The 27,786-nt window shown below is 36.2% G+C and overlaps 2 protein-coding genes across 2 annotated transcripts in view; one reads left to right on the top strand and one right to left on the bottom strand.

The window, feature by feature from the left end:
• The window catches only part of LOC143571559 (protein FAR-RED ELONGATED HYPOCOTYL 3-like), a 30,325-nt gene extending 23,742 nt beyond the window's left edge, over window positions 1-6,583 (bottom strand). The window contains exon 1 of the mRNA XM_077056952.1: window positions 6,361-6,583. Within this exon, the coding sequence (XP_076913067.1) occupies window positions 6,361-6,583 (223 nt within the window). The remainder of the gene's footprint in view (window positions 1-6,360) is intronic.
• An 11,952-nt stretch (window positions 6,584-18,535) lies between these two features.
• Window positions 18,536-26,588, top strand: LOC143571558 (protein LURP-one-related 10-like). Its single transcript, XM_077056951.1, has 3 exons — window positions 18,536-18,854; window positions 18,972-19,202; window positions 26,316-26,588. Exons 1-3 carry the CDS (start codon window positions 18,579-18,581, stop codon window positions 26,517-26,519), a joined length of 711 nt encoding a protein of 236 aa, XP_076913066.1. The 5' UTR covers window positions 18,536-18,578; the 3' UTR covers window positions 26,520-26,588.
• The last annotated feature ends 1,198 nt before the right edge of the window (window positions 26,589-27,786 follow it).

Consider the following 27,786-nt stretch of genomic DNA (forward strand, 5'->3'; position numbering starts at 1 on the left):
TGATGGTTTTTTACTAGGGGTGGTGGTGTGGTGTGATGGTGTGTGATGGAATATTTTATTTTTTTGTTAATTTAAAAATTAAAACAATATTTAATAGAACTTAAAAATAAAAACAATAGTTTAAAAGAAATAAAAAATAAAAGTTACAACGAACGTCTACTCCTCGTCTGAATCCGGAAATTCCAAACCTAAAGAACCTATATGCGCAACAAGATCCCATCTCAACCGATGATGAATATCTTCATCCCGCAAGTCTAATTGGACATCATCGAGAACGGGCACATGAGTTGGAGGATCCGGTACCCAATCTGGAGAAATTGCATTTTCATATTCTTTTATTAACATATTGTGTAATATGATGCATGCATACACATAGCTAGAGATCGTGGGTTTTTTCATTGCACGAACCGGTCGACTGAGTATGCACCATCTACCCTTTAAAACACCGAAAACTCTCTCGACATCTTTTCTTGCCGATTCTTGCAACTTCTTGAACGCCTTTTCATTAGTCTCGACAGGAAACGAAAAGGCTTTCACAAAAACAGACCATTACGGGTAGATACCGTCGACAAGATAGTAGCCACGTCTGTAATATCTCTCGATGACAAAGTACTGACAGAAAGGTGCGGTGCCATCTCTTACGTTCTGAAACAACGGTGATGTGTACAGAACAGTGATGTCGTTGTTTGAGCCTGGAACACCAAAATAAGAATGCCAAATCCATAAATCATTTGACCCAACCGCTTCTAGTGAGATGGTCGGTCGTTTGATATCACCCCTAACATACGCCCCTCGCAACTCCCATGGACAATTCCTCCATTCGATATATGTACAATCGATGCTACCGAGCATCCCTGGAAAATGCCATCTAGCCTCGTGTGCGGCGTAAAGACGTGTAATGTCGTGTCTTGTTGGTTTTCGTAGAAACTCTTTGGCATACAATTTTATAATCGCGTTACAAAAGAATTGTAGACATTCACGTGAAGTTCTCTCAAACATTTGTAAGTATTCATCGAATTGGTCGGGTGGGTTACCTGTCGCTAGTTGACGAATAGCGGATGTGCATTTTTGAAGCGGCGTAAAACTTCGTTTGCCTCTCGCGTCGTAAGATTCTTGAAACCATTCTTCGTTTGCTTCGACGTCGGCTACAATCTTTAAGAATAAAGATTTCGGCAAACGAAAGCGTTCCCTAAACGTCTCGTCGTTGTACTTCGGCTCCTCCACAAAATAGTCGTTCATTAGCACGTCGTGGGCATGTATACGATCACGCTCCACCACCTTTTTCTTTGGACGGCTTGGGCCTTCAAGTTCTTTGTATAGCAACGGGAACCATTCGAGAATGTCATCGTCCGAAGACGAAGAGCTATCGGTGTCAAGGGCATCGAGTGTTTCGGAAATTCCATATTTTTTTGTTGTGAATGAAGGGGAAGTTTGAGAGTGTTTTTGAGTTGGATTTGGTTTTGATTTGGATTTGGTTTATGTTTTTGTTTTGGTTTTATATTGGTTTTTTTTATTTAAACCCCCCTCCAACGGCTAGATCCCCACCCAACGGCTACATTTCTTCTTGGAAATCACACCCCACCAAGCGTGATGGCCATCACGCAAAATACCATTTTGCGCGTGACCATGGGAGCGGCGGCGGTGTGGGTTTTCTCATCACGCGTGACGGGGAGGCCACCACGCACCGCCCCGTCTGCCCTAATGGATATGCTATGATTGTTATCCAAGAAATTTGATTATGATGACGTAACCAGTACATTCGGTTGGAATTCCATATTCATTGGTGGTAGTATATATGTGACAATCTTGATGGAGATGTGATAAACCACGACATCTTAATAAATATTGTCGATTGAATATTGTTAGTGAAAACATGCCTAATATGACATATTCAAGTGGGACGAAAGACTAGAACGCTCCAAAAGGTATATTTGCTAACTATACTTTAAATATGACAAAATCTTTTGAGTTTTATAATTGATTCAATGTTTCATTCGGGACATTTTTAAATTTTGCAACACAAAATTTGATTTGATTCAAATAAACAATGTTTACTTTATAGTTGAATTAAATAAAATTAGTATTAAAACATTTGCCCCGATGGTAGACACATAGATTTAATGAGCCACAGTCCGGATAATAATTAACTCATTAGAAGTATATAAGTTGGAAAACTCTTTGGGGTGTGAAATAAATGAAACTCGATCTTCGAGTTTGTTATGGACTCGAAAAGTCTAATGGTTTTAAAAATAATCCGGTGAAGAATTATTTATGGTTTATTTCTTATTCCTATTATGAACAGGATGACATGCTTGCATGGTGGCTAGACCCGATACGAGTCATGTATGCAAGAATCTGAAATGGTTTGAAGAATTAACCGGTTGATGACTTGTATTTACTTGTGAAAACATTTGTTTTGGATTATGTGTTGTATGTGTTAGTGATTAAAAAGAATCTCTTATCTGGGTTGTTTTAAATAACATCTGTTTTCAAACACATTATTGAGTAGAATAAGTTTATCTTATCTTAACATGAATTCTTTTGGAATATTTGTGTAATGAAATGTTAAAATTAATCTTAACGTCCCAATTTAGTATTGAATATGTTTGTATGACATCATCTTAAAGCATGGTAGTTTACATATATATATTCTGACATGTGAGGTTAGATCATGTGACTTATTTTAGAATAAAAGAAATGTCTAAAATATGTTTAATATTGGCTTTTGATATGCATTAAAAGAAATTTCATACGTGTGAATTAACTAAAATACAAGAAAACTATTTAAGGTTTCTCATACACTATAAACAGAATGGTGTGGCTGAAAAAAAAAAGAATCTTAAAGGAAATGGTCAATTTCGTGTTATCTTACTCAAATTTGAGTGATTAATAAGAAAAAGAAAGTATTATATTCTAGTTTTGATATAAATGACATCGAGGAGGTTGATGTTATCCTAGGTATGATAATATAAGGGAGTAACAATGGTGTAGCTATGACTTGATCATCACATTGAGAAAGTATTGAAGAAATTCAGATAATTCTTTGGTTAGCAGTCATATAGATCCTAATATCAAGTTTATGTCTAATCAAGGTGATTCTATTTCACAATTAGATCGAGTATTCAAAGTTAATTGGATCTTTGATGTATGTTGTGGGTAATTTGAGCATATATACTAGTAATCCTAGTGGTCAACACTGGTAAGCAGTAAACAAACTACTTAACTATGGATGTATATTCTCTCTTGGAGAAGGTTTCATTTCTTCTACAATTAAGAAATGAATTAGCATCACTTGACAATGGAATACGAGATTTTAGCTAGCATTTGCAACAACTGATAAAAGTGGTTGAATGGCTAAGAAACCGTTATTACAAAATTCCAATGTGGTCAAACCAATATCACCAAAATCCATCTGGTGTGATAGTGTTGACCCGAAAAATCATTGTGTGTAACCAACAAAAATTCCATCCTATCTTATCCGATAAATCATTGTGTGTAACCTGCAAATAGGTTTATCTAAAAGTGATTCACGATTCAGAGATTAATCCTAGTAATTGTTCAAGAAACCAAGATTGAAATCAATATTACAGGTTTGCATCATTGATCGAATTCATCATCCAGGTATGCAAATTTTACAACAGAACTTGGTGCGGTAAACGGGTAGATGTGACTTGAGATATTATGACGGCTCAAAAGTCTCCCCAGTCTTGTAATCCTTTATAGAACAACCAAAAGGATTAATATCAACATTTACCCAATTATCATTAGTAAATTTTTGGATGGAAGTAAGGTTTTTGTAAAGGACGTCCTTTAGTTGGAAAGGTTTTGAGGTGTGAGGTAGGATGGTGTGACCCGATCTAAAAACTGGTAACCTATAAGGATTTCCAACTAAACATATTTCATAGAATTTAAACTTTAGGTAGAGATCATATCTCGGTCCGATGTGAGATGGTCCGAAGCATGGGTATCAAAAGGTTCGAATCATGGACAAGCATATATGTCAAACGCGGTTTATCAACTGGTAAGTTGTTGTTTGATTAACGCACCGTTTATGTCAAATTCAATAGACAAGCCTCGAACCAACTGGAGTAGGAAGCGTTGCTCGTTGACCAATTCATGGAAATCATTCAATTGGTTTGCTAATTCCTTGAGGTTTTAACCTTAGAAAGTTTGAGACTGTTGAACTGAGTTTCAAAGGCCGCAATCGTTATTAAGAAACATGTTCTTCAACCAGTTCCATGCCTTAAAACTGGTAGATTTGGGTTCAAGAATCAATATCAAGTACTCATCGGATAGAGATATGTAGATTAATTGTAGAACAATAACATCAATTTTCATCCACTGATTATATGACAGATCAATCTTGGTGGGAGGAACGGAGCCACCGATGTGATCGAGTACTCCATAACCACATGCTTGGAGTTGGAACCATTTTTCCTAGACTGAATAATTTATATTGCATTCGTCGAGCAGACGAACTTTCTTCTAAATATCTGTGACATGCGTATACATGGTGCAAAGTTGTCGGTTTTGATGTTTCTGATATGTCGCCGATTGTTTCGTAAAACAAATGTGATAATAGGAAGAAAATCGGGTAGCCGGTGGTGGCTTTAGTGGGTGGCGGCTAAGGAAGAGAACAAAGGCTCTAATACCATGTAATTTGGTATCGTTCAATGATTATGTCATTATATTAACCAATACAAAATGCAGGGTATAATTTTGGTAACAGTTGCACCTAAAACAAGGAAGAATCAATTACAATTTATATATAATATTTAATAACAATAAACACAACGTTACTTAGCAAACATGTCAATGTAACAAGAAATTGGCTTAGTTCCGGACCTAAACAATTCTATTCGTTCCAGTGGGTGTAATTCAGACAATTTTCATCATAATTCATTTGTCAGTAGCAAAACTCATAATATTCCAGTAAGAGATTTAGGGCAATCTGAAGCGGCTAAGTCCAATTCTATGGAAGTGGCACCCCAAATTAATCCCATGGATGAGGAGATGCAGGAAACTTTGGGTTTTGGTAACAAAATAGGAGCCAATCGACCAGTTTTCAAGGTCAGTTGCGATCCATAATTCAAGGAACCGACTGTCCTCATGAATTTTATGTCTTTAAACATTAGAGGATTAGGGGATGAGGCTAAATCAAGGTGGGTTCGTAGCCTTGTTTTGAAATATAAAATTTCTTTTCTTGCTATTCAGGAGACCCAAATGTCAGATGGGTCTCATATTAGTTCTCTTCTTTTTTGGTGAGGGGCTGATGCTGAGTTGGAGGTAGTGAATGCGTTGGGAGGATCCGGAGGGTTGCTTTGTATTTGGAACCCTGGAATTTTCTTAAAAACAAGCGTGCTGAAGAATAGATTCTTTTTTACTTGTAAGTGGCAAACACAAGGGGTATTTCCAGGAGGTTCATGTTGTGAATGTCTATGGTCCTCGTAATTTACTAGCTAAAAAGCGTATTTGGGAGGAACTTAATGTTTTAAAGAATTCTAAGCCGGGGGTTTTGATTTTCTTGGGTGATTTTAATGCGGTCAGTTTCAAGAAGAAAGGATGAATTCATCGTTTGACCTGGCTTGTGCTAGAGCGTTGAATGATTTTATTCAAGACCCGGGCAAGTTATGAAATTCTATTAAACTTTCTTTTTGCATAATAGCTTTTTCAAACATGGTGCAAGTCGAGTTCCATCTATGAGCAACGTCCCAATTGGGTTCGTAGCATACTCGACCCGCTTCCTTACACATTTTAATATATTTTGATGTCTATAGGCATGACTATATATATGGCGCAACATTCTTTTAAAAGCCTCTCTTTGTTGTTCAATAACTTTTAAACCATCTTGAACGGCCAAATTTATGATGTGTGCGACACATCGACTATGGAAAAAAATACCCTCACAAATCGGTTTGTACTTTAATCTTAAATGCGACACCGCAAGCGTATTGTTTGAGGCCTTATCGAAAGATATTGAAAATATATTTTCTTTCAATTTGTACGTTGCAATACATTTGTCGATTGCTTTATATATTGCTTCACCGGTGTGAGGGTAATCAAAAAGTTTAAACAAAATCGTGCGTTTCATCATTTGCCACGTCGCCGGTTCAATCCAATGGGCGGTGACACAAAGATATGAGTCGGGTGAACCGTGCGGTGCGGACCAAACGTCGCTAGTCAAGTTAACACCGGTTTTTAGTTTTTTAAATTAAGAAATTAGTTCTTCTTTAGCATTTTTCCACAATCTTAAACAATCGCTCCTAAGAGTAGCATGCCTTACATGGGTGTATCGTGGTTGGAGCGTTTTTTGAACCATCTTTGTGTATCGTTGGTTGTCGAAATGGTTGAACAGCAAACTTTCTTGGATTACAAACTTCGCCATTTCCTCCCTTTCCATATCGTAATTGTAGGCGAAAAGAGAAGCGCCTTCGCTTCCCATGAAAGCTTGACTGCTAGCGGCTTGTTGTTTCAACACCTTGCAATACGGTTTATCGAAGTGTTGTTTCAATGAGGAGTTTGCCCCAATGGCGTAAAAACCATTACAATGGTGACAACACGCTTTTCTAGACCCGTTAACCATCTCGCACATATCAAAATGTGACCAAATTTCACGGTTGCACTTTGTTGAATAACACGAACCACCGTGTCGGTTGTGGACTCGCCAACGTTGACCGAATCTTGACGACTAGAGCTTGCCATGTATTTTTACGAAATATAGAATAAGAAAGTGAGCGATTTTAAGAGTTTTAGGAGATTGGAGGATGGTGTGGTTGAACCCAAACACCCACCACCCTTTTATACATTTTTGGAGATGAAATATTGGCAAAAAACAACCAAAAAAAAGGCTAGGTGCTGCTGCAACGGTCATATTTTGACCTGCTCAACGGCTAGGTGCTGCTGCTAAAAAAACCGGTTTTAACCGGTTTTTTTATATACGTTATTGGTTAACCGGTAATTTCCTAAACCGGTTTAAAAAACGGATTAGAAAATAACCGGTTATATAACCGAACCAACCATATATACTCCAAACTGGTCTACAACCGGTCTAACCGGTTACAAAAAAACCGGTTTTCCACCATAACCGGTTCCGGGTTTTTTCGGTTTCAGTTACGTAATCAGTTTTTTTGTACATCTCTATCAAAGGTTCACTTTTTGTAAACGCAAAGGCAGAAAATATAGTAAAATAGATAGACTGTTTGTTTATAAAGACTTCAATGATTCATGGTCAGATGCAAGATTCATGGCGCTTCCGAGATATCTTTCAGATCATTCTCCGATAGTGCTTATTTCAGACCCGCTCGATTTTGGTCATCGACCATTTAGATTTTTTAATTCGTGATTCTGAGGCCTGTTCGTCCTTCGGTTTATAGGTAACCCCGACGTGGCGGAGAAACTCAAGTTTGTTAAAACCAAGCTAAAAGAGTGGGTGTGTGACACTGATGTGAAGAATAATGAAAGATTTGATTTGGAAAAGGATGCGCTTTCAGTGATGGATGGAATCAAGGAGGATAGACCTTTGGAAGAGGAATAAGAGTGTACTAGACATGAATGTTTGAAAGAACTGGCCTAGATTGAAAGACACAGAACTTTAGATTGCCATCATAACTCTAGGGTTCGGTGGCAAAGAGCGGAGACGAAAACTCAGCCTACTTTCACCTGGTAATCAAAGGTAAATCTATGTTTAATCGTATTCACGGTCTCGAGGTAAATGGCGGGTGGGTCTCTATTCCCAACAGAGTCAAGAAAGAGGTTCCTGGTCACTTCAGGAATAGGTTCACATAACCAACCCGTCATAGGCCATCGTTGACTTGCATAGGGTTCTCTGTTCTGTCCCAAGCATACGCGGGCTTGTTGGTTGCTCCATTCTCTAATGAGGAAATTAAAGCTGCTTTGTGGAGTTGTGATGGGAACAAGGCGCCGGGCCCAGATGGGTTTAATTTCACTTTTATAAAGAGATATTGGCGGTTGTTTGAAGATGGTTTTTGCAAGCTCTTGGAATTCTTTTCTGAGTCTGGTGCTTTGCATCAAAGTTGTTGTTCTTCTTTTATTTCCCTTATACCTAAAGTCAGATATCCCTTAGGTATTAATGATTTTCGCCCAATAAATCTAGTTGGGGTCATCTCTAAAGTTGTTTCTAAAGTTCTTGCCAATAGACTTTGTTGGGCAATAAGCTCAGTTGTTTCGGATTCTCAATCGGCTTATTTAAATGGTAGATCCATTCTTGATGGTCCGTTGTTGGTTAATGAGCTTATTTCATGGTTTAAACGGAATAAGAAGAAAGGGTTATTTTTTCAAGATTGATTTCCAAAAGGCTTACGACCATCTCAATTGGGAATTTTTGGATTCGATTATGGTCTTAATGCATTTTCCGGATAAATGGAGAAATTGGATCTATGGAGTTATATCTTCAGCTAGACCTTCAGTTCTTGTGAATGGGTCCCCAACATTTGAGTTCAATTATTCATGGGGAATTCGCCAAGGAGACACAATCTCTCCATTTCTCTTTATTATAGAAATGGAGGCATCGTCGGTTATAATTAAAAATGCTTGCGGGCAAGGGCTTTTTGGCGGGTTTACTACCCCGAACAGTGGTCCTCTTATTTCCCACCTTCTGTTTGTCGAAGATGCTTTGATTATAGGAGATTGGACAACAATTAATTCCAGAGCAATTTTTTGGTTGTTAAGATGCTTTATCTGTTGTCAGGTCTAAAAATAAATTTGCAGAAATCTTCTTTTTTTGGGTGTCGGTGTCTCGGATGGGGAAATCAAGTTTCTGGCAGATTTAATGAATTGCAAAGCGGGGTCTATCCCGTTCATGTTTCTTGGTCTTATGGTGGGTGCCAACATGAACCGGATTAGTAATTGGCAATCGGTGATAGATGTTTTTAATACCAAATTGTCCGGTTGGAAAGCCAATACTCTTTTTATGGGGGGACGCTTAACAATTCTTAAGTCGGTTTTGGAATGCATACCGAGCTATTATTTTTCCTTATATAAAGCTCCTGTGAAGATTATTAATATTCTAGAGGCTAAAAGAAGACGTTTTCTATGGGGGACAGATGATGGTGTGTCGAAAATAAGTTGGGTTTCTTGGGATCGAGTGACAACTAGTGTCACACCCCGACTTGGGGCCTAGGCATGTGACTAATAGTTAGTAACTGTTTTGTAAATATATCAGAGTTGCGGAAGTCTTTTTAATATAAAATATTCATTTATAAAATGTTGGATTAAAATATCCTTTTTAATGTTTACAAAGCATTTTTGAGAAAATATGTTCTTTTCAACAGAAGTCTTAAATAGAATATTACTATAACTTATAACTCGGGTTTAAATACCCTTTTGATATTTCAAATACCTTTCCTTAGAAAACATAATTCTTTATGATATTTTATTATAAAATATATGAACCATCAGATAACATCTAATGACTAATTTTCCAATCTTCTATCATGTCTTGCTTGTCTATCCTAACCTTTCTGTTTCCTGTAAAATGGTTAGAAAATACGTCAGCACACAGCTGGTGAATGACGCTGACTCTTTGTAATAATCTTTTCAATACCTTTGTGAAATCAACAATAATACCTTTGTAACTACTCATTAGGCACCCAACTAAATTGGGATCAAATTACCCTAAGTACCTTGTACAATTAATTATATACACAATATCATTTCTTTGAACACTACCGTAGACTTTCAGAGACATGTTGATGATATGCATGGCCTCGGGGAACTTCGAGTCACCATGTATGAATGGATCCAGACACATGTATACTCTTAATCAGAGTGTTCGTTTCTTATTATTGTAACACAAAGTTTTAAGGATTCGTAAATCCTATGTAAACATTCTGACTCTAAAAGAGTTTGTAAAGGTTTAGGGCGTATTCACCTTTTCCGTTTATAATCAGTTTCTGATACTGATTCCTGTTTTCTGTTTTCTTCTTCTTGTTTTGTTACCTCGGACCTATAGTACGAGAATAACTTTTGTATAAATAACTAGAACACCGATATAGCTTCAGACCTTTAGTCTGTTTTGTATAGATTTAACCTTGATAAAATCATTTGTTTATATAAAACATTTGGACCTTTAGTCCCTTTCTTTATTTACCAATTATATGTTCGTTTCTTCTTCAGGAAGAAACATCTATACTGAGTTTCTTCTTCAAGAAGAAACATTAATTTAACTATAATCTCTTGTATATTATATTTCTTAGTAACAAAGAATTACTATTTTAACTGTAACCTTTGCTTAAGAAAAGTTATTTTATGCTTAATTGTAATCAAGGTTCGGGCTATACCCTCGACTATGGTCTAAGCCATTTATAATAATAAAAGAATAACTTAGACATAACCCCTACCTCGCACGGTTATTTGGAGTTAAATATTTAAAACTTAACGAGCATCACTTCTACTCTATATCGCGTATCAGAACTTAAACCGTCAGAACTTCAAAGCTTGGCACGTACTACGAGATTGGCACGCAAAACGATGTGTGCCAGTCGTCGTGATTCGTCAAAACGTACTTCGAGAAAACATCGGGTATTGGCACGGATTACAAGGTGATGATTGTCAGGTCGGTGGCACGCAAAACGAAGTAGAGAGAGAAAATATTCTAGAGAGAGAGTGGGAGGTGTGAGGGAGAAATGGTCTTGACCCCTCATATTTATAGCTGAAATCTGATCCCATCGCGATACGCGATGGACCCTTTCTCATGGTCATCGCGTATCGCGATGACACATGTTGTTCAGACGTTGCCACGTGTCACCACGTGGCCTGACACGTGTTGCCACGTGGCCTGCCTTGCCTGCCACATGTCGCCTGGATGCGACACGTGTGTGATGCGTCATGTCGAACCATCGCGCTACGCGATGCCTTATTCTTGGACTCATCGCATATCACGATGGGTCCCTGAATACCATTTTTCTTTTTTAGTCCTTTATCTTTAGTAGATTGTCACGTCTGGGTCTAACTCTCGTTGTCCAAAAATACTAAGGCGCCTCACAAGCGGCGGTGCGAGCGTGCGAAGTGCGCCACATTGCGTCCATCGCCCTTCGCAGTCGCCCGAGCCCGTGCGCGTCGGGTGCTCCGCACCCTCCGCTAGGACCACTAGGTGCATGCTTAGCATAAAAGAATATAACTATGAAAACTTTACTCTTTATAAAGAGTTTCCATATCTTTACCACTTTCCATGTGGGAAGGAGTTTTTTTTTCTTGTCTCCTACATGTGGGATGACTTACCTGATATATTTATTTCGTTATCTTATTTTCTTATTATTTATCTTGAAAATATTTTTCGCATTACTTGTCTTTGAGATTATTATTGATCCTTTAACTTTATTAATTTGTCAAATTTGGATCAAAATTTTTGGGATGTTACAACTAGTAAAAAGGATGGTGGGCTATGTTTATGTCCTCTTAAAGCCTCTGATATCTAACTACTTACACGGTGGTGGTGGAGATATAGGACCGAAGAAGGGAGTTTGTGGAGAAGGTTCATTTGTGCGTTGCATTTCACTCGTAGATCCTGGCCTGCTTTGCCTCATAATAAGAAGTTAAATGGGATATGGAGTTTTATCGCCAATATGGAAAACCAAACCGTCTCATCGAATTTGTCTGTCTTTGGCCATCAAAAGTGAAGTTGGGAATGGTCTTAGAACTAGATTTTGGTTGGATCCTTGGTTATTTTATTTACCGATCAAATCAGTTTTCCCTTACCATTTTCGTTTAGAAATGGTGAAAAGTTGTTGGGTGGACGATCGTTGTACAATAGCTAATGGAGAGTTGAGTCTTTTGCATTGGAATTGTAAGACTCATTTGTTGAATTTGGAGGAGTTTTCTGATCTTCAGAGCCTAAATTCATCCTTGCAGGCTTATGATTTCAAGGTTGGGAGTGATAAGTGGTGGTGGTTAGGAGATAAGAAAGGGTTGTTTTCGGTTGCTTCAGTCAAGAAACTGCTTTATGTTATTGGGCCGTTGCCTGAGGGTAACATATTTAATTGGAATTCTTGGCTACCCTTAAAGGTGAATATGTTTGGTTGGAGATTGAACTTGGCCCGTTTACCGACCTCAAACGCTTTAATAAAAGGCAATATTTTAAATGGTCCGAATATTTATTGCCTTTGTTGTTCCAACTCGGAGTCTGTGGATCACTTTTTTACGGAATGCTATGTGGCTTCGGTGTTGTGGCTGGATATAAGCAAGTGGTGTGGTATTCATCCTATTTATGCGTTTTCAATAGGCGATTTACTTAATATACATAAGCATATTTCGGGCCATGCAACTAAGATAAAGATGGTGAAATGAATAGTTCTGGTTACTTGTTGGAGTATATGGCGAGCTCGTAATAATTTCTTATTCTCGAACATTCCCATTAGGATTGAAAACATCAATTGGCGAAATCAAGTCAATGACGTTTCTTTGGATAAAAATTCGATCAAGGAGCGTCATATTTGATTGGGATAAGTGAAGGATATTTGACATATAGTTTGTTTTGTTTTGTGGTTGCAGTTTTGCCCGCTCTCTAGTTACTTGTTAACGGCCTGGTTGGGTTTTTTTTAATGAAATATGTTGTTAAAAAAAACTTAGCAAACATGTCTTCTATCTCGTTGGAGGACGTGAGAACATTGTAAACACAAGGAACATAATGAAAATAATTAATAAAGAATAGCTCTTGTCAAACATTATTAAAGATAATATAAATAACACCAAGCTCATATTACATGCCTTTTGGCCTTGTGATCTAATGAGATATATTCTCATAATAACTCTTTTTCACATAACATGAAAAAAAAAACAGCTAAAGAAAATTCAAGAACTTTTCAAGAAAAACTTTTAGATTTTCTGAATGAAACTAAAGGAAAACAAAATACAATTGATTGAGGCTTGAAAATGAAATTACAACCCTATCTTGATGACTGATCTTGAGGATGATTTGGTGTTTTGTCTACGAGATGAAGTGTAATATTGTTAGATAGCATATATAATGGTCAAATCATTATAATACATAGCTTAGACCCAAATCATTTAAAGAAAGATAATTATTCCCCTACGACACCCCTATAATGACCCAACAATTCCCCAAGCCTCGAATTCCCTATCATCGAGTTGGAGTCCCGGTGCCACTACGAAGTTATGAAATATCAGCCCCGAAACCAATGTTTAACTAGTAATATGCTGCCCGATCATCATTAAGCATTATACCCCAAATACCCGTTTTAAGATAGAAGTAATGATATGGCCTAACCCTTGGGAATTTTTATATATAAAGCTTTTCATAAATAAATGTTTATTAAATAATGTTTCTTCATGAAAAAAAATGCAAAGTTTTACATACAAAATTTATAATCAAATGAGGTTTATTCTAGGAGAAGAAACATAACACATAAAATGGTAAATAAGCAGAAAGACTGCAGGTCTAACTGTTATATAAAGGCAGATGTTTTCTCAAGATTTAGAGCTATAAAAATAAGACTAAAGGTCTGAAACTAGATAATTCGATCTTGATGTTTATGCAAAGTTATTCTCGTACTATAGGTCCGTGGTAACTCATCAAAGCATATATCAGTTTAGCCGATCATCATAACAAAGGTGAATACGCTCAATACTTAAAAACACTTTTAAAGAAGTCATTTAAACAAAGTTTACATAGGATTATAGATCCCTAAAAATTTAGATTTTACTGGCACCCATGCTAGTTATACGGTTGTCTGGATCCACACATATGTGGTCAGAGGGTAGGCATTAGCATCATGTCTCTGCACATTGAGACGATCCAAAAGGCCATTAGGGCTTGACTATATGATATAATTGGTACGTAGGTCATCGGGACCGCTAATGGTTTCAAGTATGAACTAAAGGTTTACATAAATCGTATAGTGTCAACGTATTTACCAACATTTGTAGCTTATGTATTTTTAAAACAGTTTTACAGGTAATAAGTATGAGAGGTGATATAGGATGATGGATATAGCTATTAGTCGATCTGATGGCTAAGATGAAGTTTTAATTATGTAAATGAAGTAAACTAAAGTTTTTCCACTTTTTTTGATGATCACCTTCCGATATTCACAATAATGCCCACAACTTTTAACAAGGTTATTAGAAGCAAGCACCTTTCTTACGGTTTTGCTTCATTAGACGTTTTGGGGGGATTTCAGCTCACTCGAACACGTTAGATCCATACACCACATCCAAGATTTGTTTTTTAATTTTCAAAAACTTGTACGTGTTTGAGAATGATGTTAAGCAGATACTAGTATGTGGATACAAGTTGCTGATTGAATATTTGCGGATGAGGTGATTGCGATTGCGGATGGTTAAGCAAAATTGTGGATGCAGATAATAACAAATTTGCGAATGCGGATGATAACAAACTGGTTAATGCGAATTTGGATGGTACTGTTAACTTTGCGTATGGTGTTTTGCGGATGTGATTTGCGAAGGGTTCTTTTGAGATTGCGGATACCGAATTTAGTGGATGGTTATTTTGAGATTGCAGATACTAAAATTTGAGAATGCGATTTTCCAGGTAAGAAACCGAACATAATAATCCACTAAATTGACAAAAAAAAAACGGTCCAAACCATCTCCAACTAAAAAGAAATTTTAGATATGAGTAAATACCACTAGAACGAATCTGGAAGTACAATATTTTCCTAAAAACACCCACTAAAACTCTGTAGATCTGACTTTTACTAACTCGAAAACCCTAAAATTGAAGAAAATCAATAATGGTCAGTTTCAATCTCCCAAATCGATCCAAAAACAACCCGAAGGCACTGATAACACTTATAGGTCCCGTGAGGTGTATGAATCTTACAAGTTCGGATCTAACGTGCCTGGGTGAGCGGAAATCACCCGAAACAAGTAATGAAGCAAAAGCGTAAGAAAGGTGTTAAGTAGAAGATGAACACGAGCAAATCAGCAAAACCAAATGTTGGATTTCTTCTAGGTTAACGTCGATTTCTCTAGAGAGAACCTGAAAAACTTAAGTTACAAAATGTAAGTGCTAAGGAATTCCATGGAAGAATTCTCTTTTTATGGTGGGGATGGGTTGTGGGCTTGGTGGGCTTTATGTCCACCACATCAAGCCTGTTACATTAAATGGACCATTCCACCACTCTAACAAAAAAACAAGCAAACTAAGAACTAACTAACTATTATAATAACTATTTATTACGATGTAAATTATAACCGACGACGACTAATATCGAAGCCGAAGTGAAAAATGTTGTTAATAACTTTCAACATTACTAAGTCTTCACGGATATTTAAATCCTTAGTTTCTAATAAAATAGTATTTTAAAGACTTCCGCTAGACAACACAAACTTTGATATATGTACAAAGCAAGTATTGACTTTGATCACACGGTTAGGACCCTAAGGCCGGGTGTGACCGGGATATATTTCAAAATTTCAACACAACCACTACTGTCGGTATTGTTTAATCACTTAAACCCAAACAAGTTATCTAAGCACACACCACGTTTATTGATTAATACACCATGGACCTCACTACCTAACACCAAAAGCAAATCCCGTTTCATACACGAAAATTTTTAAAAAATAAGAAATATTAAAAGGGTGTAATGGTTTATAGGAGAGAGAATTTTTTTTGGGTTTCTAGGTGTTCCGCCATTTGAAATGGCGGAACCGATCATGATAGCATAACCTTTTAGAAACTGTCTGGTAACGTGGACGTTAATTTTGTGTTCCGCCATTTCAAATGGTGAAAGTGAAATAAAAACCACCTGTTCCGCCATTTGAAATGGCGGAACACAGTTTTTACCCCTTATAGGCTGCCCTTATATATTTTTCTTACTTCCGCCATTTGAAATGGCGTAAGTGAACAGTATTATCCTGACACATTTGACGAGGGGCTGCTGACCAAAAAACTATTCACTTCCGCCATTTGAAATGGCAGATGTGAACAGTACCGACAAGTAATGACCTGACATGACCTTTCTGGCACCTTTTTGACCACACTATACACTTCCGCCATTTCAAATGACGGAAGTGAACAGTGACCTTATAACACCTTTTATGCATGCTTTCTTGACCACATATTTAAACTAACACACTATTTTAATATAATATTCACTCATGCCATTTCAAATGACATAAGTGAACAGTAAAATTTATAAATAAAAATATATTATTACTTTATAAATAAAAATATCATACGTAATTAGGACTCAAAAAAGTATATTTTAAATAGACGTTTTAATTTGTTTAGTAAATTTTTAAAACGCCTATTTAAAATATACATTTTTGAGTCTTAATTAAGTATGATATTTCTATATATAAAGTAATAATATATTTTTATTTATAAATTTTACTATTCACTTACGCCATTTGAAATTACATGAGTTAATATTATATTAAAATAGTGTGTTAGTTTAAATATGTGGTCAAGAAAGCATGCATAAAAAAGGTGTCATAAAGTCACTGTTCACTTCCGCCATTTGAAATGGCGGAAGTGAATAGTGTGGTCAAAAAAGTGCCAGAAAGGTCATGTCAGGTCATTACTTGTCGGTACTGTTCACATCCGCCATTTCAAATGGCGGAAGTGAATTGTTTTTTGGTCAACAGCCCCTCGTCAGATGTGTCAGGATAATACTGTTCACTTACGCCATTTCAAATGGCGGAAGTGAGAAAAATGTATAAGGGCAGCCTATAAGGGGTAAAAACTGTGTTCCGCCATTTCAAATGGCGGAACATGTGGTTTTTATTTCACTTTCGCCATTTGAAATGGCGGAACACAAAATTAACGTCCACGTTACCAGACAGTTTCTGACAGGTTATGCTATCATGGTCGGTTCCGCCATTTGAAATGGCGGAACACCTAGAAACCCAAAAAAAAATTTATCTCTCTTATAAACCATTACACCCCTTTAATATTTCCTATTTTTAAAAATTTTTCTTTCATACACAGGTAATGGTTTAGTATAATACTCATTATTTACCAAAGAGCCACCAAGTATAAATAACACTTGCAAGGTTTATTGGAAGAATATAAATGAAAAAAAAATACATTAAAACTGTCGAATTATTTTAAGACTCAAGAGTCAAGATAGAAGTAAGAATAAACCAAGGTTGATCATGAATTATTTTAAGACTCAAGATACACGTAAGAATAAACCAAGGTTGATCATGAAGTTCATTTTTCATGATAACTAATAATATGAATGTGGCCGCGTTGGCCTTCTTTTAATTTATATATTTGTGGTCTAATCCGCATTGGGTTGGTAAGAACATGCATCATGCGTCCGTCGGTAGCACTGTCATGCCGAGTAGAATTGGGCAAGTGAAAATTCCTAAGCAGTGGAATGGCGACATAGAAACCAAACCACACTATATTCTCATGTTTATTCATTTATAATATTTCTGCGTAATAATTGTTCGTGTGTGAGGTTTTCTCAACAAATGTAACATGACATGAATATACGAACAAGAACAATTTAGTATCTCACAAGGATACTAAGAAGCAAGAGCATCCATCATCATCTCAACCCTCTCGTTTACATAAGATCGATAACAGCAAACCTCAACCTCGGATTGTTAACAGCTTCAGTCGTGCTACTTGCAGAAAACAGCTAACTTAGTCAACTTACAAAAAAACCATGATAGAAAATAAAACAAACTACATATATATATATATTTGCTACGGGCTTGTAATATTTTATTTTAACACGCTATCATGCCAAATACTTTTTAACGATGAATGTATCCATCTAAAGTGGGGTTGTTCACTAGCCGAATTGAACCAACCAAAGGCTTGTTCATGCTTGGCTCATTTACAAACCAAACCGAGCCCAACGGCTCATTTACAAACCAAACGAAAATAGAGCGCTGAGCTAAAATTGAACCGCGCATTTTTCATTCAAGCATCGAGCGATTTTCGAACATTACTTATTTCTTTTTTCCCTTTAAAAAGTTTAATAAGAAAACAAGGTTGAAGTTGTAAATAATATATCTGTAAAAAAAATTATTAGTTTTTAATCAATTGAGTAATAGCTTGCAAATTTCTATATGAAAGATGTTTGAAGTTGAATATGATGAACATGTAAACAAACTTCAAGCAACCGGATCATAACTTAAAACGAACAAATAAATCTATGAAACTGATGAAATGAGGGAAAAATTTAACAGGGTTTTAAAAAACTTATGTTTATATGTGTGTGTGTAAAATTTGAGCCAATCGAACCGAACCGAACCAAGCGTACCTTTGGTCGTGTTTGGCTCGTTTACAAACTGAACCAAGTCGAAATTGAACGAGTATTTCCCAAACATTTTTCGAACAAGCAATGGGCGGTTCGGACACCCTAATTTTAAAGTCAAACCACCATTTTTCTTTTTATAACTTTCTTCTTTACCATACCCCACCAAATAACTGATTACACCAATCATTCGTAGCTACATGTTGATGGATGCAATTTCTTGGTAGCAGCTCGAGTCTACATTTCGTCCTTGTAATGCCGTGGACGACACCTATGAATTGACTAAGTTTTCCAACCACAGAAAAATAAGTGGTCCACACAGTTATCAATAATTCTCTATATAAGCCTTGCCAATGTCCTATGGAACCAACACGGCAACACAGTGTGCGCACGTGGTCTACGATGTCTCAACCAAGCTATGCACCTGCATCTCCTGCGGTATCCGTGATCAGTCCTCAGTTCATTGTGCCATATCTGTATAACCTTATAGTCCGAAGATATGGAAATGGTATTCTTGTTGTCACAGACACTGATCATAAAATCTTGATCACTGTAAAATCATGTGACTCAACTTTACACACTCAGCGGTTGCTAGTGGACGCGAACGAAACACCAATTGTGAGGCTTCGGGAGAAGGTGATTTACATTCTAAGTTTACTATCTTGATTACAGGTTCTTTCGTTTTGTAGCATGCTGCCAAATTCGTTATATATATATACATACATATATATATATATTATATTTTCTTTTCAGAATACGAGTGCACATGATCGATGGAATGCATTTAGGGGTGAAAGTAAAGCTGATTCAGATATTATATTTAGCACAGTTTCAAATCACATGATCCAGAGTAAGACCCATGTAAACGTGTTCTTGGCAAACAAAGCAAGTGGCAGGGATGATTGTGATTTCAAGATCAAGGGAAATTGGTCTAAGAGAGACTGTACCATTTATATGGGAAATTCTTCAACAATAATAGCCCAGGTAGTTTTCTCACCCTATAGATGGTTTCATATTACTTTTGGCTATATTCATAAATGATATTTGTATAAAAGTTGTTTCAAAAATAGTATGTTTTGAAAGAAGAGTATTTTTCTATGAATGTGTCACATGGTTATTTTGATTAAAATAAGGTCAATTGTGGTTTCAAACCACAAATTACTTAAAAAAATAAAACATAATACCACTTCTAATTATATGATGGTTTTGCTATCAAGCCGTGGTTTGAAACTATAGTTTGATCTTTTTTTTTTAATGCTTATAAATATACATATACTACTTTTTAACCCCCGTCTAACGGTGTTATTTTATATTTTTCGTTTCCAATGTTTATATATATTTTTGTTTTAATATTATTTATTGTAATAAAGTTAATAATATACTTAGTGTTTGATGATGAAAGAGTTTGGTGAGACACATGACCCGCTTATTTTTTAATATAAAATTGTTTCTTAATATAAAGAATATATTTTTCTTAAAAAAATTGGATATTAGTTTTTAGTAGATCTCTATTTTATAGGATTTTTATATCAGATATTGGTGTAATTAATTTTTAATATAATGAGGTGTTATAACCCGTTTAAGGTTATCTGGTGTAAGGCCCCGTACCCGGTAGCCCTACTTTAGCGTCGGATTTACTCATAAACACAGTTCATACAATCAGAGTTAATTAAAACTTTCGCGGAAACGACAACTTAAATAATTCATTACAAAACATTAAATCTTTTCTTTGATACCATAACACAAAACATTATATTTAAAACATCTTTTCTTCCATCTTCAGATGCCAGCCGTTCAATCCATGCCATGTGCCATCCTCATGCTAGTTCTTTGGTCTGATCACCTGCGTGCATACTAAAAGTCAGCTACGCTGAGTGAGTTCTAGTTAATCAAGCAACTTGTCATACAACCACTACATACAACATATACGTATCCGAAGATACGTAGTCCACTATCTAACCTGCTCACCTTACCACTTAGCCTCTTATTTACACCTACCACTTTGCCACTTTGCCACTTTAATAACGTATAACGTTACGCCACTTTGCCACTTTAATAACGTAGTCACGTATAGGCTTACCCTACCACGTACTATCGTCATGCCACTAACACTCTTACTAGACTCTTGCCACTTCTAACACACTCTACCTCTACTTGTCTACAACACGCTTCATATCATTTACATAATAAGCAAGTCACATCATAGCATTCATACACACTAAAAACCACTTGGCAATCACTATCCTTGGCGATACGTGCAATATCCGAAGATCGTTCACGCACCAACAAGCATTATATAATAGCTACCTCGTATAACATCTATAGCATACACTTACCACTTAAGGTAAGTGTATTCACACTTCACATCGAGTAAGCACACAGCCCCGAAAACATAACAAGGAAAATGGGGCTAGAAACTCACCTGAACTCGGTTAACAGTTACTCCTTCCTTAGCTGAGCGTGACTAACTGCATAATAATTACACATATCAATTAACTATTACTATCCATATCACGATTCTAATCTATTTACAACCCTCAATGAACGGGGGTTCGGGGGCAGCGCCCCTGACAGCGGGGTTCTAGGGGCGGCAGCCCCTAGCAGGGTCCAAGGGGCAGAGCCCCTGGCTGGGGTCGAGTTGCCAGGTCAGCTTGGAAAATTTTTATTTCTATTAACTGTCTTATCACGTTTTCCACTAGGATTTGAAATTATTATTTTTATTCACCATCTCATTCCCTATAACGAATTAAGTGTAATTCGTTATCAGATCACACTCTAATTCGCTATCCAGATCACATTCTGATTCGTTATCCATTCTTAGCTGATTCGTTAATCTAGTTCGTCATCTTCCATAACGAATTGGGCCTTAACGAATCAGTCCATAAGGAAACAGTCCCTCTAACGAATCGCCCATCTAATTCGTTATCTTCTCTAACGAACTGACTATAACGAATCAAGGTTAATTCATTACCTTTTCCCCTAACGAAACAAACACGAACCAGAGCTAATTCGTTACGTTCCCTCAGGCGAACTAGTTAGCGAATCACCTCTGGTTCATTAGTCTTCCATTAGCGAACTAGGGTTAGGTCAGTGAATGTCAGAACATTCCCTGACTTACCTCGTATTAACTTTTCCGGCGCCGTCGCCGGAAAGCCTCCGGAAAACCGCGGATTCGCTGGAAAAACGTATTCCAGCACCGTTTTCACCGTTTTTTTTCGTCCCGTTCGATCCAGATCTGAGCTAGGGTGACCCCTAAGCTCATCTTAGGTTCGGTTTATACCCGATTCCACCGGATCTCGTGACTTTAACGGTTTAACGGTGTCGGCTCCTCGTTTCGCAACTAGATCTAACGGTTTTGGACCTCTACAATATCATACTAACATTACCTCAGGTCGGAACTCGGTTCTCGTTCTTCTTCTTCTTGGTTTCGGCTTAGAGAGAGAGAGTAAGATGAGAGAGAGAGCTAAGTGTGTGTTTTGGTGGTGTATGGAGAATGATAATTGGTGATATAAGGTTTATGGGCTTAGGCTCATGGGCTTAGGCTCATGGTCCTTCCCTCTTTCCTTCATAACCAAAGTCCATAACCCATATCCATTACCCAACACTAGCCCGACCCATACCAACTCCTACTCTATTTATTTATTTCCCGATAACCCGAGTAAACTTTCCCTCTATTATTAAATAATATAATTAATATTATTTTGGAAATTTCTGGATGTTACATCTGGGATTGGTGAGACTTATACCCATGAATTTGGGTAAAATGCATGGTAAGTCTTAATTCACAAATAAAACAATATGGTGGCTTGAGAAAACGTAAGAATCAACCAGAGAGCTTTAAAATGTTTCGTTTATATATATATATTTAAGATTAGGATTCTTAAGTCTATAGTTTTTCTTTTCTTTTCCTTTTTTTCTTTCTTTTTCCTTTTTTTTGCGCGCAACATGTATTGTAATTTATTTACATCCTCATATATTGTTTTATATTAATTGTTTATGATATTTATATATTTTTTAGATTTTAATTTTATTCGTTGTAAGAAAGTTAATAGTATTCTTAGGATTTGATGATAAAAGGGTTTCATAAATAAATGAGATGTTATACCCGGTTTAAAAGCTATGTGGGTTTAGTAAGACCCATGACTCGTTTATCTTTTTTTTTACTATATAATTGTTTCTTAATTATAAATAATATCTTTTAAAAAATGAATATTAATTTTTAGTATATCTCTATTTTATAGGTTTTCTTATAAAATATTTGATAAGATTAATTTTAATATAATGAGATGTTATAACCCGTTTAAGGATTATCTGGGTTTGGTGAGACCCATACCCATGAATTTGGGTCTAATGCGTGAGAAACCTTTATTTGAGAATAAATCAATCTGATGGCTTGAGAGAATTTAGGGAGTTTCGTTTATATATATTTAAGATATGTTAACACATTTTTTTTGGTTATGTATTTCAAGTCAATCCATGATTTCAGCCGAGGTTTGGTGTTCTTTTTTTCTTCTCCAATATATTTACAATGTTCGAGCTTAGTTTTTTTTCTTCTTTGAGATGACATTTCACTATTTTCACTATTAGTCACTTGTATTTTTTTTTCCAAACTTTCTTAGTCACTTGCATTACATACTCATATTTTCCATACCATCCATTCATGAACCATATTTTTAATTTGAAAGATTCTTTTGAAATTTAATTAGTAGTTATTAATACATGCAATATAATTGAATACATATATTAAGTTTGATATTCTCATTAAACCATTCAAAAAAATTACCAACTTTGTATACACCAGTATTGTGATATTAGAAAATGAATTCACGAGTATATCATGGTCAAGTAATTCCGATTTGTTATTTTTGGGTGAAAATCATCAAGCCTAACATTTTTCCCATAATAACAACTTTAGTTTAGAACCCCTGACAATCCGGCGTAACGATCAGAGATTCTGAAAATGCATTAGACGTAAACCTATATAGAAGAACGTCATGCACCACATACGATAAAAAAAGTTTGAATGTTACTCAAAATGGTTATGGTTAGATGAGCTGGTTTCAATGCCATCGGAATGAGTTTAATATGAGTTCGTTTGATCCATAGTTTCCACGTTCCCTACTTTTTTGCGATACCAATGAACTCACCCATATATATAGGAAAAATGCCCGGAATAGCCATATTGACCACCTGATTTTCAATAATATCAATCACTTTCACAAAATCCTCAAAATAGTCATCCAAATTGTCACCGGCGACGCTTCTTCATTGTCCGTGAACGCTTTAAGACCATCAACCGATGAAACTCGTGGACCTATAAAATCTCACCATGTGTCAACGTATAATGTAGGTCCGACAGAACTCTTAACGGATCTAACGGAGGTTAAACAGTCGGACCTATGGTGCAGGAGGCTGCTTTCGTTGGGTCTGGCGGTTTAACCCTGTTGACGATTAGATGGAGCTTAAATTTTATTCTATGAACTTAAAATCAAAAACCTCATGAATTTAAAATCTAGGTAGCGTTTGAGCAGGAATGGAGGATGAAATGGAATGACTCATTGTGAGGGAATGAAGAAAAGTGTGTTTGGTTGATCAGAGGAATGGAATTACCCATTACATAGCCCATTACACTCCCTCTAAAACACCTCAATTTCATTTCATCCATACCCCATGTTTTTTTCCATTCCATTCCCCTCTTCACCCTACATCACCCTCCCACCACCACCACCACTGCCACTGCCACCAACCACCACTGTCGCTGTCCACTGCCACCACCACCATGGCTGTCCACTGTCCCCGCCACCAACCAGCCACCCACCACCGCCACCCATCCGCCGCCGCCATCAACCATCGCCTCCACCCCCGGCCCCTCACCACCACCACCTACCATCATCGCTCCCCACCATCACCTCCACCAGTACCGCCACCAACCACCCCTAACCCCACTACCACCACCACCCACCTCCAACCACTATTATCTCATGTCGCCCACCACCACCTGCCACCGGAAACCACCATTAACGCCCATCAATGCCACGACCACCACCTACCCCAACCACTACCGTTACTCAATACCATTTTAATTTTATTTTTTCTTTTTTTTTCCTACCTACCAAACAACGCAAATTAATTATTGATTTCATTCCCATGTGTTAAGTAAACATCTCATTGGAATGGTAATAACACATTTCATTATTTTGTCCATTCCATTACCACGTTCATTTCATTCCATCGTCCATTCCATTACTTCATACCAAACAGACCCCTAGGGTTCGTTACTTTCTTGCGAAAGATTCTCAACGACATATGTGATTCGTGGAAAACAAATTACTGTGGTTGTGTTCTTCTAAAAAAATAAGCGATTAAAACTACGAATTTGCTTTATTTTGTGAAGAAATAAGAAAAATGGAGATAGAGGTTGGTTATGGAGGTTTAAGGTTTGAGAGGTAGGAGGTGACAGTTCCTTCGGATCCATTAATAGTTTTGTCGTCTTCTTCTAGTTTCGTCCGATTCGTTAACAATTCGTCATCTTCTAATTTCGTCGGACCATTAACATAAAACATTGGCGGCTGGTGATGAACCATCGCTAGAGACGGTTTGGATGGCTATTTTGGGGGTTTCGTGAAAGTGAGGGCTACTTTTGGAAATGGGTTGTCAGCATCACTATTTTGGGGATTTTTCAATGTGTGTGTATGTATATAAATATTTGTATAAAAAAATCTTATGTGTCACTCTCTTGTTACTCCCCACCCCCTCTTAAGCTATCAAATTGCTTAGTTTGTGATTTGAGGTTCTCATGCATTTGACCTGAATTCGGGAGTATGGGTCCCACCAAACCTAGATAGTCCTTAAATGGGTTATAACATATCATATATTTGTGAAACTCTTTCATAATCAAACATTAATTCCGTGGGTCATGGGTCTCACCAAACCCGGATAGCCCTTAAATGGGTTGTAGCAATCGTCACCTTCATCATCCCCCTATTTTCATAAGATAGATATTTGTGTTCATGTTTGTTTGTTTTTTTTAATCTAAAAACTTACACCTCTCAATTAAAAGAACTAAAATGTTAAAAAATATAATTAACATAAAAAATTAATAAATACATATTAAATAAAAATAAAACTACGTTACAAAATAAAACAAATCATTACAAAATATAAAATAGCAAAATTATTAAAGACAAAACCTAAATAAACCCCCATAACATGAGGGAATCAAACTAGTATGTGTGTGTGTGTAGGGTTCAAATCAAATACAAATTAAATTAACGTGCTAATTATGAGAGTTAAGTAGAGTAATTATATATACAAGTAGAGTTTTTATGTAATTACATCATATAGAGAGAGAGAGAGAGAGAGAGAGAGAGAGAGAGAGAGAGAGAGAGAGAGAGAGCAAAGTAATAATAAGAAGTAGATTTTTCCTAAGAAGTGTAGAAAATGTATTTTCACCATTAGATCTAATAAAACACACCGCACAATAAACACACCACAACTAAAATAAAACACGCCGCACAATACACACACTTTCCATATCCACAATCTATTCAACATATCTAACGCACCAGATTACTTCTTACACTTCTTAGACACACTCCACTTCTTATTTTAACCCCAACCTATGTATCATAATGTCATATATTACAATTGTTATGTAAATATATATTAATAAAAACGTATATAAATAAAAAGCTCGTATAGCCTTTCGAGCGTACTCGAGCTTGAAAAGTGAAACACTGGGCAAACTTTGCAAATTAGATACAAGTTCATTTTTGGGCTCGAGTTTGTTTAATCTTAGCTTGATTTAAACTATTTTTTAGCAAGTCGATCTCAAGTAGCTCACAAATTACTTGACTTGTTAAACCACACGTTATACCTTAAAGCTCAAAATTAAGCCTTAATTTACACGTGTGATTCCCATCAAGTAGGGGTCTTAGTTTCGGACATTAAATTGAAGACCAATGTCCTACATTAGCTGAGATTTATCTTTTATGTTGGTTAGTAGAGTACTAAGGGTGGCTCCATGAGTTTCACGATGAGGGGTGCAACCCCCACAACTGATGTTAATTAGTAATCAGTATCACTTATTCTTTGCAGATACATAAAACTGACGACAACCAATCTAAGGACAAATTTATGGTGACAATTTATCCTAACGTGGACTATGCATTTGTGATTACACTTATTGCGATGGTTGATGTTATGGAAAACAATAATACTTCTGTACATGCTGGTAATGCGGCTGCTGAAGGAGTTTCTGGATCTGTGGTTGAACAATTAGGTGCACTTGTATCTTCCTAGGAATACTAGACACATGTCTACTATTTTATCCACATATCCTTCCTTTTATGTATGTTTTATTTGGTGGTTTCTCTTTGAGAGTTTGGCTCATGTTGTATGTTGAGTAATAAAACTAGCAGATAATATTTTCCGGTTCCATGATACCATGATTAAAAATAGAAATGTTAAGCATCAGAGGTCTTGGGTTCAAATCTTATATTACTTGTTTCTAAGGCTACATGCATATAACTCGAGTATTTCAATAATAAGTTATCATGGTTATAAAAAAAGTTAAAGATGCGATCTAAATAATTAACAAAAACCATAAAAAACAACCTTCAATTGTAGGGTTGTCTTATATTTTATTAACTAGAAAATTTGGTATGTGCTTCACGATGGATTTACATTACTTAAATTCATAAGTTCCTTAAGACAGAAGAAGAATGAAAAAACTGGCCACATGAACTAATGAGGTTGAAGTACTATTCACCCCAACTTCTAAACAACTTCTAAATTGTTAAATATAGAATATTACATTTTTTCTAGATCTAGTAAAATTTGTGGTAGATATAACGATGACAATAACCAAATAATCTTTGACCTCGAGGTTCTAAGGTATTGGGTAAAACATTTGTTTTTCAAATGATAAGCGTTGAAGTCATGTGGTTATCAAAAAAATGTAATTTAAAAAAGAGTTAAAGAATGTGTGAGTTATCTTTATAAATAATAATAATAATAATAATAATAATAATAATGTTTAGGGTGAAGTGTTTGCTAGATGTGTTGTGTTATTAAATATCTCTTCTGGGTATGATTACTTTCTTCATTGATTAACTCGGTCGGTAAAACTCAAGTGTTGGTCAATGCATTTTCACATGTTGTGAACTCAACCAACTCATGGTTCAACTCAAGTCCCGTCAATGCACCCATTGCGGTCGTTTTTGTAACAACTCGGATTTTTCGTTTATTTTATTATTAGCCGTTACCCGACCCATTTATATGATTGGGTAATTTTATCAATGAAACATAGCATTTATCAATGAAACATATTTTATTATTATTTTTTATTATATTTATTTTATTTATCAAAATAACTTTGGATTATATGCAAAATACACCATAAACCTTAGTTTAACCCCATTATGTTTCCATCCAAGTAGTTTAGGGACCAATATGCAAAATTTGATATATAATTATATTATTATATCTTACCCAGCAACCCAAACCCATATCCAGTATCCAGACCCATTTGTTAACTTGTGCCTTAATCTTTGTTGTAAACATGGAA

The sequence above is a fragment of the Bidens hawaiensis genome, unplaced genomic scaffold, assembly GCF_021521415.1.
Source record: "Bidens hawaiensis isolate Kalapana, Puna unplaced genomic scaffold, B.hawaiensis_p1.1 tig00025397_1, whole genome shotgun sequence".
Lineage (NCBI taxonomy): Eukaryota > Viridiplantae > Streptophyta > Magnoliopsida > Asterales > Asteraceae > Bidens > Bidens hawaiensis.

What these genes read in the sequence shown, in the direction of transcription:
- LOC143571558 (XM_077056951.1), top strand. Translation starts at nt 18,579, where the DNA reads ATGGAACCAACACGGCAACACAGTGTGCGCACGTGGTCTACGATGTCT. An exon ending in TTGTGAGGCTTCGGGAGAAG is followed by an intron (nt 18,855 to 18,971) that starts GTGATTTACATT and finishes TTTTCTTTTCAG; the next exon opens with AATACGAGTGCACATGATCG. An exon ending in CTTCAACAATAATAGCCCAG is followed by an intron (nt 19,203 to 26,315) that starts GTAGTTTTCTCA and finishes TATTCTTTGCAG; the next exon opens with ATACATAAAACTGACGACAA.